The sequence below is a fragment of the Cyanistes caeruleus genome, chromosome 5 (genome assembly GCF_971803275.1).
Source record: "Cyanistes caeruleus chromosome 5, bCyaCae1.hap1.1, whole genome shotgun sequence".
NCBI lineage: Eukaryota > Metazoa > Chordata > Aves > Passeriformes > Paridae > Cyanistes > Cyanistes caeruleus.
In genome coordinates this window covers 8,987,705-9,001,497 of record NC_141705.1, presented here as the reverse complement: position 1 = coordinate 9,001,497, position 13,793 = coordinate 8,987,705, and the positions used below count along the sequence as shown (strand labels likewise).

The 13,793-nt window shown below is 37.1% G+C and overlaps 1 protein-coding gene across 8 annotated transcripts in view; it reads left to right on the top strand.

Moving 5' to 3' along the window:
• The window catches only part of ZFYVE28 (zinc finger FYVE-type containing 28), a 145,960-nt gene that overhangs the window by 53,980 nt on the left and 78,187 nt on the right, over positions 1-13,793 (top strand). For all 8 annotated transcript variants that reach the window (XM_023925626.2, XM_023925625.2, XM_023925628.2 and 5 more), the window contains exon 2: positions 11,571-11,711. In XM_023925626.2, coding sequence (XP_023781394.2) covers positions 11,571-11,711 — 141 coding nt within the window. The remainder of the gene's footprint in view (positions 1-11,570; positions 11,712-13,793) is intronic.

Here is a 13,793-nt window from a genome sequence, read left to right as displayed (position 1 = left end):
CTCAAACTGGTCATTCTGAAACAATCTGCATTCATGTAACACCTGGGAATTTTTGCCATAAATTTTTGGCGGATTATTTTTCTGAATGTGGAATTAATACATAAATACATGTCCTCATAATGAGTCCTTGTGTTGTAATCAGTCAGTCCTTTTACCATCTTACTGTAATTAGACCACCCCCCCACAGGTAATGCCCTTTTTTTGTCTCAAGTAGAGACTTGACTACTTGTCTAAGGACTCCTGACTAGTCCTTAGGCTGGTGTAGGTAGTAACACAAACAATCAAGCAGTAGCTGCTTGGAGAGTAGAAATATACTGCCAACTTGATTTACATTTCTATTTTCAGTCCATTTCAAAATCATAATTGTGTTTTGCTGAATATAAATAATCTTCGATGGCCCTTGAAAATACATGCATATCCCCAGCCTTCATGAATTCCAAGTTATATTTTTGCCTGTCATTTCCAGTTGATAAATTCTTGACTTCCTTTTTTCTTTCAAATAAATAAACAAAAAAGTAAATGAATAAAAATTTTCCCAACACATACTTTGATTATAGATATTAGTCATGGTTTTGAATCATGTTTGTGTTCACAGCACAATTTTGGGATGTGATATCATCTCTGAAGTTAATGTATCTTGCTGAAGAAAAACCTTTAATTGGATGTTCTCTCTTTTAGCCTATCTTGTAATGATTTTCTATGTATATCATTAATAATTATAAATAATGTAAAAAATATATCAAGGAAAACAAATAGCAAAAATATCTGAATTATGGTATATTGGTATGAATATATGCAGTTAAAAGAAAAATCCCTGTCAGTCTTCACTACGTTTTCTTTGAAAAGAAATGCTGTGTTTCACCTGTAACTTGGTAAGGAAAAGCAATACAGTGTTAGAAGTTGTAAAATATTTAGTACATGAGGAAACTGTTGCCTGACTAAATGAGGTGACTGCTTGGAGGAATAACCAAAAACATTTTACTCTAAGACTTTTCAGTTAATTGCTTTGACTGTGTTTGCAGGATGCAACAGAAGTGTAAAATACAGGTCTCCTTTAAGTATTTTCCCACAGTTCCTTGGGTCATGTGTATTAAAAGCAGGAGGTTTGTGTTTAATAATGCATTGAGATTTTTTTAGATCATCATTGGTAGTCCCTGAAGCTCTGTAGGCATTTTCAGCCTACAGCCTTGCCTGTGTCGTGCACGCTGGATTTTGGAAATTAAAGCAGAGCTGTGGCTCAGGTGTGGTGTAACCACTGCTGGAGGAAATAAAACAGACAAAGCTGGAGCTAAATTCAAATGCGAGGCAGTTTGTCTCTAAGGTAGCAAAAAAGGGCAAAAAAGAGATTTTTATTTCAGTATGCTTGAACTGGTGTCTCTTGCCTTCAGAAGGAAATTGTACCAGTATGCTCCTGGCAGATCTAGAGGGATCTGGAGATGTCATCTTTAAACCCTGGAATGGAACAACAAAATACTGATTGGACTGGAGAGATTTCCTGTCTGGTTTAGGTGAGACCACTGTGGGAAAATACTTCCAGGTTCTGACCTTCACTTTGCATTTGTTACGTGAAACAGAAAGGCTAGAACACAGAAAAAATGAGGAATAGGAGAATGCCTATGGTTGTTCTTGCCTATTTTAGAGCAAATTCACATGTTTTAGGCAAGTAATGTGATCGTGTGACATAGGTTAGAAAGCTGTGTAAGTCGGGCTGGATGCAACTGTTACTGACTGTTTTCAGAGCTGTCCTGAAATTAATTGCAATAATTAAGAACTTGGATTTCAGAAATGTCAATAAACCTTTGACACTTGTATTTTAAGTTTGCTTAGGGAAAAAATATTCACTCTTTCACAGCTGAAAAGAAGTTAATAGCTTTGATCCAAGACTGCATTTATGCTGAACCTTGTGTCAATTGCAATATTCACAGTAAAAACCATGGAACAATTTAACCTGTTATGTGATTGAAGTACAAGCTGAAGCTACTTCAGCAGGTGTCCTTTGCTTTGGAAGCACTGGAATTCTTTGCCCCGTTACACATGAGGTGTCTTGAGTCTTTCTGTGATCTTGCTATGGTCCTTAGTGTTCATTTCTGGAGCCTCACTGGGGTGTAGAGCCTGTGAAGTGCAAAGATGGTATTGAAGATATTCAACTGTGCTGAAAGATAAAGTTTTCTACTATCTGCTGATAAAGGCCTGCAGTAGGTGTTTACGTTGAAATAGAAGTGAATTTTCATTTGTATGAGCTACTATTTTTGCGTTACTTAAGCTGGCTTTGTTTTTCAGACATTACACTGCTCCTTTTTTGTGGTGTCTCCAATGTTGTGTTGTTTTGCAGTACTATTAACAAAAACAGGAAAGGAAAACTAGTTTGAATCATATTGTTTCCAAGGCATCCTAAGTATTACAGTAAGCATTACTGGTAATGCACTTCCTTTTAACAGCAGTTCTGCAATTAATGCCTTTGTCTCTTTTGTCATTTAGCATTCTATAGAAATACCTGCCAATCAGAATGCATTTGGGGACAACCAGCAGTTATGTGAAAGTGATATTGCTGGTCAATAAAGGGTAATAGGCAATAGAGTGTGTATGTAATAGCTTTTCTGAAAGCTGCTGTTGAGAATGTGGAAGAAGTGTCCATTCATTGAATAGGTAGTGCCATAATTATATTGGCTTTTTATGAGTACCTAAACAGTCATCAGCCGGGTCAGAGGAACTTGATCTTGCCAGAAGAAACAATATGTGATTTTTAAATCCTTGTATGAATCACTGATGTGTGTTGACTAGAGGGCTTGGGGTTTTTTTGTGTTTTGTTTTGTTTAGATTTTTTGTTTTATTGTTCCTCTCAATAAATGGATATAGAACTGTTCATATTAAGAGAATATAAGTCTGAAAAGCATTTGTGGTTGCATTTAACTTCTGCTTAGTTTTTGCTCATTCTGTGTCTTGATTTAAAAGGAGCAATTTGGGGTGGAGAATAGCTGAAGACTGATAGAGCTTATCTAACATGCATGCTGATGAGGAAAAGTGGTCACTCAAACTGTATGCTGAGCTAGCACAGAAAACAGGAATAGCTGTGCAAACCCATTTGTCTCCCAGGAGAGATTTTCTGCGTGACCAGGAGACCAAGGACAGACCTTGAAGATATTGTCTGAAAAGACCTGTGAATGCCTAATTGAGGGAAAAAACTACTCAATTCAGCAGGGAGTGGGAGCAGGGATGCATGGGAGCCTTCTGCCATGCACTATCATCCAGTCTGTTTCCTGTCTCCAGCAAATACATGCTTTTTGTATACTTGAATATATTTTGTTGTTGTTGGACTGCTTCAAAAGTTTTAAACGTGGTTTAAAGTCCTGTGTAGTCCTGCTGTTGGTCTGTCTGTCTGGTGCCTTTCCTCTCTCTATTTTTTGCTCATGTTCTGGTAGTTTTCAAAGCCACTGTTCATGCTCAGGTGTTCTTGGAAAAAGGATACTAATCATAGTATCTAGGCACTGAAAGCAATGAAGCTCCTAAAAGTTCCCTAAAACTTTAGGTAGGCTCTGCCTATAAGGAAGTGGGGACTTTATTCAAGAGGGATGGTGTTAAATCCTTGGACTCGAGGACTCTGTCTGGAGTGTTTTCTTTGTTAGACATGGGTGAACCTCCACAGACTGATGCTGTGGTAAACATGGGACAGGCAACCACTGAAACTTGCTGTTACCTGGAGAACAGTAGTGTTACCTGGAGAACAGAGAACGGTAGTGTGACCGGTGATGGCACTTGGAAAGCTACTTGTCTGTATGATTTAGCTGAAATACTGGAAATCAGATCAAAAGATTTACTTATGCAAACATTCATTTGAAGTTATTGTCAGAAGGCAGAAGCTGGGAGAAGTTTCTGTGCTGAGGGCTGTACGAGCAGTTTCTTTCATCACCAGGTTTGAACAGATGCACTTCAGAACAAAGTTTTGATGAAATCTTTTTGTTGCAATGATTGATTGTGCTACTGATATGATGCCAAGGTAGTTAAATCCCAAACATCTGTCAAGGTGTTCGGCTTGAGCTTATTGAAAGTCTCCTACAAGGCAAATGAGGTTATGTATGAGCGGCTTTACACAGATGATGTGATTTTATTAAAATACGATATGGAACACCTCAGACTCACCGTAAGTTTGCTGAGCCAAAGAAAAATAAAGATGTGCTTTGAACATGAAAAAACTAAGGAATGTGCTATGCCTGTTAATACCTGAGAAGGACTATGGGGTAACTCTTTTACAGTCATCGGGCCCGAACTCACTGGGTCAGGTTTCCCTCTTGTTGGAACTTTGTTTATTTGGTTTTGTTGGGTTTCTTTAGAATAAAAGTCTGGTTCTGAAAGGAACAAAATGTTATAGCAACGTAACTCATGAGAAATTACCAGGTTAGACATGTCTAAGAAGAGGTCATTGTTTGCCCAAATATTTAGGAGCTGTTACAAATATTTAGACACATCCTTTAGACATGGTATAACATAACTGGAGTGGGTTGAAAGTCCTCTAATGCAGCAAGTTGTGAAGATGCGGTGTGGCAGGATGGTTTGCATTGCTGCAGGACAAATTGCTGGGTGCCACTTCCCAATGCCACACGATTCCTCTGTGTAAGGAGAGGGTTGTACATCTGGAATTGAATGCAATTGATCAACATGCCCAGGCAGCTAAATTGGCTGTTTTCCTCTTGATAGGTAACAAATCACTAAAAGCAGTGTAGGATCAATTTTGTTTGAAGAGATGCTTAGTGTACTGTTTAAATATAAAAAGCTAGACAAATCTGAAGCAAACTGCATAAAAGCATTTAGAAAAAAAAAATTCAAAGAGTGATTTGTGTATTTCAGTATGTATCCTTACAAGCTGAATTTGTTTTTAAGTAAATATTTGTTATTTCAATTTGATGTTCTTGCAACAGTTGAGAATGAAATCTGATTAGCTTAAGGTCAGACTCCGAGATATTAGTTGCTGGAGGAGGCTTTGGGTAAGAGTTTTAAAGTTCAGAGGAGTGGGTTGACCTTGTCTGGCTGCTGAGTGCCCACCCAGCCAGTCTCTCACTCCTGTTCACAACTGGCCAGGGGAAGAAAATAGGATGAAAAAGCTCATGGGTCAGGATAGACAGGGAAATCACTCACCAGTAGCCATCATGAGCAAAACAGACACAATAGGGATAAGGTTAATTACTTGCTAATTAAAAATAGCCTGTATAGGTTGGATGAGTAGACAGCCTTGAAGGTTACCCAGTCTTCACTTGGTAGAAGTTACTACCAAGTAACTTCTTTACTTCCTTATGGCAAAACCCTTCCTCTTCCAGGGTCCATGTTCTTTCCTAGGAGTAGAGGTTGTGGCTCAGCTGCAGAGCACTCCTGTTCTGTAAAGTAGATGTCCGAAAGCTTCAGTAATTAGTATTCAGCATATGCTTATGTGCTTCCCCCAGAAAGTATGGATTTGAGCACATGCTTTTCCAGATTAGTCTGATGAACACTCAAAAATAGAAACTACGTACACTGACTTAATCTATCATGAGTGGAAACGACAGCATGGCAGTCTCAGATGTTCGGTACTCTAGTTCAGCATAACCATTATAAGATTTTCCTTTTTGGGGGGCTGGAATTAAACCCAATGTAGAGAACACTGGAAAAATTCATCCACCTGATTTTTGTTGTCCTATGAATCATTATCTCACTGGGGTTGTTTGTTTTGTTTGTCTTTTTGCTTAAGGTGCTGCTAGCATTTTATTGTGTTAACAAGCTGTTCACCTGTCTTTCTTGCTTGTGTAATGATATTCTATAGATAAACACAGAGCAGCTGGCAAAGCTTTAACCAGGCTGTAGCTTTTTCACAGTGCTTTTTTTTACATATCCTCGTGACCAATTACCAATTGTAGCCTTCATCTCTGAGTCCTTTTTGTTTTTATGCATGTGTAACACCAGTTTAAGACTTCATGACATTTTACAAAATATGACTGTTGAGAGAATTTTTTTCCTTTTTTTTCTTTAACAGATAGCATTTCAGATAGTAGATTAAAAGGAAAATACCACAAACTAAAAACCCAAAACCAAACAACCCCCCTCCGCATACAGCTATGCACTTGAAACAGCAGTTCCTTTTTCATTTAGTATGAAGAAATATTTTTGCTGCTAAATCTTCTGACAGTTAAATGCCAGAATTTTTGACTCACCTGCATATTAGAGAATTATTGTTTCTTCTTTCTATTTATTGGCATTTGGAAATTAATGAAAAATTCCAAGTGCCTGTTCAGTGGAAGGATGTGAATACACTTGCTTACATGTGAGATGAAAAATAAGCAGATATAACAACTTGCTGGTATCCTTTTTTGAAGAAGTACTTTTAGTCTTTGGAATTCATCATCTGACAGTTAAACTTACTACTGCAACTGTGGCTGGTGTAAAAAGTTGTCAATTGACTAAGTTTTTGTTGCTGTAAGTACATTACATTTTCATAATGGGGGATAAGTAAACTTTGGACATTGTGCCTAATTCCTGTCCCTTTTGGACAAATTTTTTTTTCCTTCTTATATTGTTATGTAAATAATGTTAGTTAATGTAAATAATTGTTAGTTTAAATTTAATTAGCTCAAAAGTAGCTACATGCAACATAATTTGTAAGTTTTGAAAATACTGAGTTGGCTCATCACTGCCTTTATTTGAACTTTTTAGGGCCTAATTCTACCTTTTGCACAGACCACATTGGCATCTCGTACAAGGAGTTGTTTTCCAGTACAGAGGCATCACTTCCTGTATGCTGCAGATAGAAGCAAGTTTGTAACCTATAACTTTCATGAATTCTCATCCTAAAGGGAATGTGCTTTCATTTGGGAAGTCCCTTTTTTAAAAATTTCTGTTCTGTGAAGTAATTGTTCCTATTTGGAGCTGTCTGATAATGGCAGCAGTTATTTTGGGGAATGAAAAATTTGAGGCTGATCCTGTGCCTCTTTCCTTTCCCTGAAAATATTGTAGGCAACAGATTTAGACTGAGAACAACTGGACCCTCCTTATTAGAATCACACTACTATTAAGACTTGCCCCTGAAGCAGGCTGAGATTCCTGTTAATAAAATCCTTGGGGTGAATTAGAATGAAAAGACACTGAGTGAAATACACTGAGTGAAAATACACTGACCAGTGTATTTATGAGGCAGATATATTTTAAAACAGTTCAATTGCAGTGGAAAGTATGCAGGCATTTTGTTTCTCTTCTATAAAAGCATAAAAATATCATAAAATACGTAAGGAAGAGAAGGAAAGGATAAGATTAGATAGTTGAGAGGAAAGATGTCACCACCTGTGGATCCAGTGACGAAACTTGATCACTGTTCAGCTGTACAAGTGGTCACAGACATCATCCATTGGGAGTAGAGGCCCATGAAACAGTAAGTTTGTCATGGTACATACATTCAAGCTGGCATGGAAATGCCTGGATCCCTTCCCAGGGAGGGGATTCTCCAAGTGTCATGCAACACTATGGGCTATGATGGAGAATTCCCAAAAGACTTTTGGGTCTTGGGTAGCGCCTCTATTGGTCCTGTCCACTCCTTGACCCCACTTCCATACTTCTCCACTTTATTTTGTGTGCTCACCATGGACCTGAATGGGAAAATTAGCTCCAGAAAGGTGCTGCCCTGCATTTGCACAATCCCCATTCCCAGGTACATCCTGTTCTAACTTTCTCACTTGAGTGAGAAATTGATGTTTGAGGCATAGCACTGTATTCATTCCTTTACTGTCCAGGCTTCTCAAACCACCCTTACCCTTACCATAGGGGGAATGAAGGAAGCTGCGTAGATGCAGGCCAGTTCCACTGATGTGAATGTGAAACACTCTAAAACCTTTCACTTCAGCTGTTAGAGCTGTAGCAGGAGAGGAAGGGTTGAGCTGGTTCCTGTTGAAGGAAGGGTTGTTTCATTTGAACCCCGCAGCATTTAAAAGTATTGCATGTGAACTGTCACCAAATAATTGTCCTGTGATTGTGAAGGCATTTCATACAGCGTGTAATAAAATACATGTATTTGTGTAAAATGCACCTTTTTCCAAGTGCTGCTTGAAAAGTTACCCCAATGGATCTAGGTTTACTTTGTTCCCATGTCAAAAGGCAATCTGGATTTACCATCAGCGAAGGCGTATAATTACTGCTTTTCTGTATAGTTTCTTTCCATAGGGATCAAGTCAGGGTTCCTGAGTGTGTGGCAGAAAAACAAATGCTTAGTGCTGGATGAGTGCCAGTGAACAGTGGGAGATCTGGAGCCTTTCAACTCCATGGACTTTATTTTAAGCAGGGTTGGGTTTTAGCTTGTTGCTCTGAAGACTTCAGATCAGCAGTTCAGAAATGATGGATATTATTTTCAGAGGACCGGTGGCAGGCTTCAGACGACAGTGCTATCACTACCTGGGATCTTGCTAATTTGCCTGGTTCCCTTGCTTCTGTCTGTTCTTTGACTTATTTGGGATCGTCATGTCTTCTTGTTATGGTGGTGCCTGCATTCTTATTGCGATCTCAGTAGAAGAAAAAGCCTGAACAAAATCTGTACTTCTCTACAAGGATTATGGAAACCTGGAGGAAAAAATTCCCTTTAATGTTCAAATTACGGGCTGCTGTCAGTTCTAAGATGACATGTGTTTTATGTTACTCAAAAAGAGGTGGTGTTGATACTTGAAAGCTGCTGTCAAAAATAATGCAAAAAGTGCTTGCAATTTTCTTTCAAAAAGAGGATGTGTCTCTAAGAACCACCCTTGTATCTGTAAATGTGGTTTTCAAAGTTATTCTTAACTTCCAGAATTACTGTGTGGTTTGAGATTGGTCTGTTGGCACCCTGGCTTCTTGTTTGTAGTTTATTTTTTAGTCTCTGTCCCATGTTGGAAAGTCTGTGCTAGAATTTTTCCTCTCTCTTAGTTGTCACTATTTTTTAAGGACAGTTTCTGCTCTTGATCAAAAAGCTTGTTTAAAAGATGTTAGAATAGCATCTTTTCCTCTGATAACGTGCAATAAATAATTGTACAGACCTGTTATTTATCTAATAACCTGTAGCTAACAGGTCTCTTAATTTAAGATGTTTTTAACATTCTCTTATAGTCCATTTCAATTCTGTTTGAAAATATCAGATCAGAATTCATTATGCAATAAACTGAACTAACCTAATCCTGTTCACTGTTCATTGGTTAGACTTGATGGGTAAAGCTGGAATGTAACCAATTCAATAGTTAATACATCTTTTTCATATGTTTTATACTGACAGTTTTAAACTTTGTGGATGACAAGCAGGCATCTTCTGATTTTGGTATCTGACCTGTTGAGTGGAACTTAAAAAAAAAGTAAAAATCATTAAAATCAATATTCAGTGAGTGATCTTTCATGAAATAAAAGAATGGTGTATTATATATTGTGGCTGAATGTGTATTACTTTGGTTGGAGTTTATTTTTTTTTCTTTAATTTGTGGTGTGCTTGTTCCTGTCTTGGTACTGGCTGGAATGAGAGTTTGTATGTAGCAGGAATAGGCAGAAGGAATGCAAGGTGTAGTTGTGGAATGAGACTCCTGCCTGGAGAGCTCATACTCAAGAGGGTGTTGGGATGATAACAGCACTATGGCCACGTAAAAAGGACTTCCTGTGCAACCAAACAAAAATTGTCCCCAGAAATCCCAAATCCATAAGTGCATCCTACAGTGGTGATATGGTTAAAGGGGTTACTGCAGTCAGTGAATAAAGAAATAGGCAAATAGAACTAATTGAGGTCCTTGATGCTGTAGTGGAATAAGGCAAAATGAGCAGTGTTTCTCAAGTCCAGCAAATCAAAACAAGAATGTTTTTTAATTTGTTAATTTGTTGTTAAATGGGATGTTTTCCCAAAACAAACTACCAGGATACGTGGTAGGCTTTCCATGAGATGTTTTCAAATTAAGTCTTTCTATTAATTTTAGTACTTAAGGATGGGAATTGCTAATTCTTATTCTGCCAAAGAATAGTAAGTGATTTGGATTAAATTATTTGAACCACATTCTGCATAAACTGAAAATAAAAATTGGTATTGAACATGGCACTGTCCCTAATTTTCTGTTACCTAGTGCAGTAAATTGAATTTCTAAACTTGTGTTTTATTTGCTTTAAGTGGCCCCCTGTGAAGAGATTTAAAGTTTCATGCAGTTTCAGCTTGCTAGGGACCACATATGATTGACACAATTAATCAAAGATCACACTACTAATCCACACCAAACATAATACATTTGAGAGAACTCAATTAAAACTTTTGTTCTTCCAGTTGAAAAACAGCCATGTGGGAGCTAAGTGTCTCAGGCATACTTGTTTTGCTTGAGATCGGTCTTAATAAATTTTCTGATTTTGCTTCTGCAATGCAATTTAGATGCTTAAAAATCAGTAGTCATGCTTTGTCACAATTCCATACCCAGACTCCAGCATCTTTGTTTATTAACTTTGTCTAGAAGGTTTTAATGGTTGTGAATAAATGCTGAAGGAAAACATAAAAACAGAAATAATAAAAATCACCAGGTAGGGAATGCTTAAAGAAATGCTTTACTAAAAGCTTTACTATTAATACAGAAATTTAGAACTAAACAACATAAAATTGAGTAGTTCAATTATGTGCTCTCTCTCTTATTATTAATTTTGAATTTTGTTTGTTTCCCTGACCATGTATCGCAAGCTTTATCCTTCTCCCTGGGCACCTTTATATCAGTATAGTGAAGGCATTATTCAAGAGTGTAGGTTGTTGACAGCTTACACTTAAGGTGTTGAAACCAGAATTCCTAGCTGTTAATGTTTTGAAAAATCTTTTTATGATGTAAATCTTTACTGTTAATATTTCCCAATGTTTTTGAGGAGGTGTTCCATGATTCATTTGGTATTTTTATTATAGATGCTGCTTTGTTTTAATGTGGCCAAAAATCCATTGTGGTGAATCTGTTCTTTGCCACCTGAAAGACTTTGTGACATAGTTTTTCTTCCTGTAATGCCTTGTTTGGTGATATTATTATTATTATTAGTGTTGTAAAGTGTTTGCATCTGTTTGGCCCTGGGAGATTCATTACCTGCGGTCTTGTGATGTTCAAAGGGAGGATTCTGACCATGTCGCAAAGGTTACCATGGTGCTTGATAGATTATTCCATTTTTTGATAGGTTTGGGGGTATTGTTTGTTTGTTTTAACTTGGAAAGCAACTTTGTCTTGTTCTGCCTAGAGCTGAAGTCTGCTTCTGTTTAATAAACAAACCTTCTGATTCAGTTGTTTGCTCCTCCAGATAATTATGCTACAAGAAGTGAGAATGCCAGGGTGGTTTTGGAAATAATGGCAGCTGAGTAATGATTCAGATTTATTATGCGAGATGTTTTTTGAGAGGGTTTTTTTTTCCTCTTCAAAGTAGAAAAATTTTTAAAGTGTGTGTAAATAATCTCAATATCATTCTTTTCCATGCTGCCATACTACTTATCTGGCTTATATGTTCAAAAAAAATCGTGGTAAATATAACTAGCTGAAGTTGTTTTAGTTTTTGGGGTTTGGAGTTTTTTTTGTAAAAGTAATGTAATATTGTCCATGTCTCCATTACAGAGAACAGACCCACAACTCCTTGCTCAGTTCTACTATGCTGATGAGGAACTAAATCAAGTAGCAGCTGAACTGGACAGTTTGGATGGAAGAAAAGACCCACAGAGATGTACACTGCTGGTCAACCAGTTTCGCTCATGTCAGGTAATCAAAGTGGCAACTTCCTGATTTCACTGAGATTTTTATGTGCATTTAATGTATCCCATTAATAGTTTTTGCATTAGTTTTTATTGTCAGAGCTTTTAAAAGTTAACCTTTGTTAGATACATGCCTTTCCTAACTTCAGAGGGTATATTCTTGAAAATACTATCCGTAAATTAAATTTCCTACATCTCATTTAAGAGTATTGGTGCTTTCCCTGAATAAGAATGCACATAATAAACTTTGTTTACTTCATATAAAATGAGCGTACAGAGCTTACAGGACATGAGAAATATTTCAAAATTTCAAGCAGCAAACAATATCCATGTCATTTGTAGCTGATCAGCTTTCAGCCCTCATGAATCTCATAGTTTTTCATTAGTAATTGAACTACATTCAGAAGGTTATGTGTAGAAAGAGGTAGAGGTAGAAAGAAACTGCTTTTGTTGTACCCATCTTATTTGCATTAGTGCTTTGATACTGAGAAATTATTGATATTGAAAAAAAGTTGATTGAAAAACAGTTAGGTGCTCTGTTTGCTTGCAAGAAAACTAAATTTTACAAGTCCAGCTTTTTCAAGAGTGCTTACAAAGAAAGTAGACTTTGAATGTATTGTTCTGTCAGAAACAATTTTAATACTTCTGTTGACTGTGAATGTCTTCACAATTTCCTACTGTATTGTTCCTAGAGAAAAATGTGAGCTTAAGGGATTACCAAACTGGAAGCTGTAAATTTATTAATAAATTAAAAATGCAGTGACTTGGAGTGAAAAAAAAATAGATGTGAAAGTTATCTTCAGAGGAAGACTTCAAGTCTTCTGTGTGACAGATCAGCTGTACCTAAACCATACTTGACAAATATTTATCTGGCTTTTCCAAAATTTCCAGTAGTGGATGTTCCACAGGCTTTCTAGTCAAATTCTGTCCGGACAGGTGGGAAAGGTTTTCTGATATTAAGGGTGAATTAACAATATCATTGTACAAGACAAGTCTCCTTGGTTGTTTTATCCATGGCAGTGACAATTTATTCCCAGTTTCCTTGCAGGCACACAGGTTTTCTGATATGTTTCCTGTAGTATAGGCAGACCTGAAGAGCTGTTCTATTCAAAAAGTAGCTTCTCTGAATGTTTCACCTGTAGGAGCACAGGAAATGCAGACTGATTGCTCCTTGGTCAGTTTGCTTGGCTTGTTCTATAGTGATTCAGTACCTTGTGACTCTTAATATCTTCTGATGTGTGGTAATTTCATTTGTCAAACAGATTGTTTTAGCACCAACAATCTGTTGCTAGAACTGGAAGAAAAAATGGAGGAGTTTTTTTATATAGCTATTTTGGTCATTTGTAGTTGTAGAAGTTCTGTAGGATAGGTCAGATCATTGTCAAATGTCATGTCAAAACCAGCTTTGCTTAATTAGGTCTAAACATTATTTTGTAGTACTTTGTGTAAATGCAGTGATTTTTTGGTTTATTTTTAGAATTTGCCCTGTAATTCTCAAACAAGAAAAGGTACAGTGTTTTAGTAAGGATTCAAAATGTAGGTGTTTGCTGACCAAATATCACACAGTAGAAGGAAAAATTTGGTTTAGCCTAAGATGTGGTGTGCTTTGAGAATGATGGAGAGCCAACAGCCAGCCCTGGGCTCAGAACATTGCCCAGAATGTAAAAGTAGGGTAGCAGCTGCATTGTGCAATACCTCTGGTATCTGCAAAAATAGTCATGCAATTCTGGGACCTTTTGTTTAGAAATGTGCACTTCTGACTGTTCAAGCAATGCTTTTGAAAAGTATTTTGTGACCACAGAGCATAGTTCATCAGACTCCCAGTCTTTGCATGATATTTTTTTTCTCCTATTTTGTGCTAGTTCATCCATGGAAACTTTAGTTTTAAGATACCCAGATGATTCCCAGTTTTTATCTCCATGAAATTTACAGAGACATATCATTTCTATCAGATTTTAGCATTTTCTAGGGACAAAGATTTCTAAAATTCCACGTCCTTCTATCTTGGCATCTGTTTTTTAAATGAATTCATTGTTCCTGGGTTACTTATTTTCAGATCGTTCACTGATAGTGTCTGCTTGATTCACAG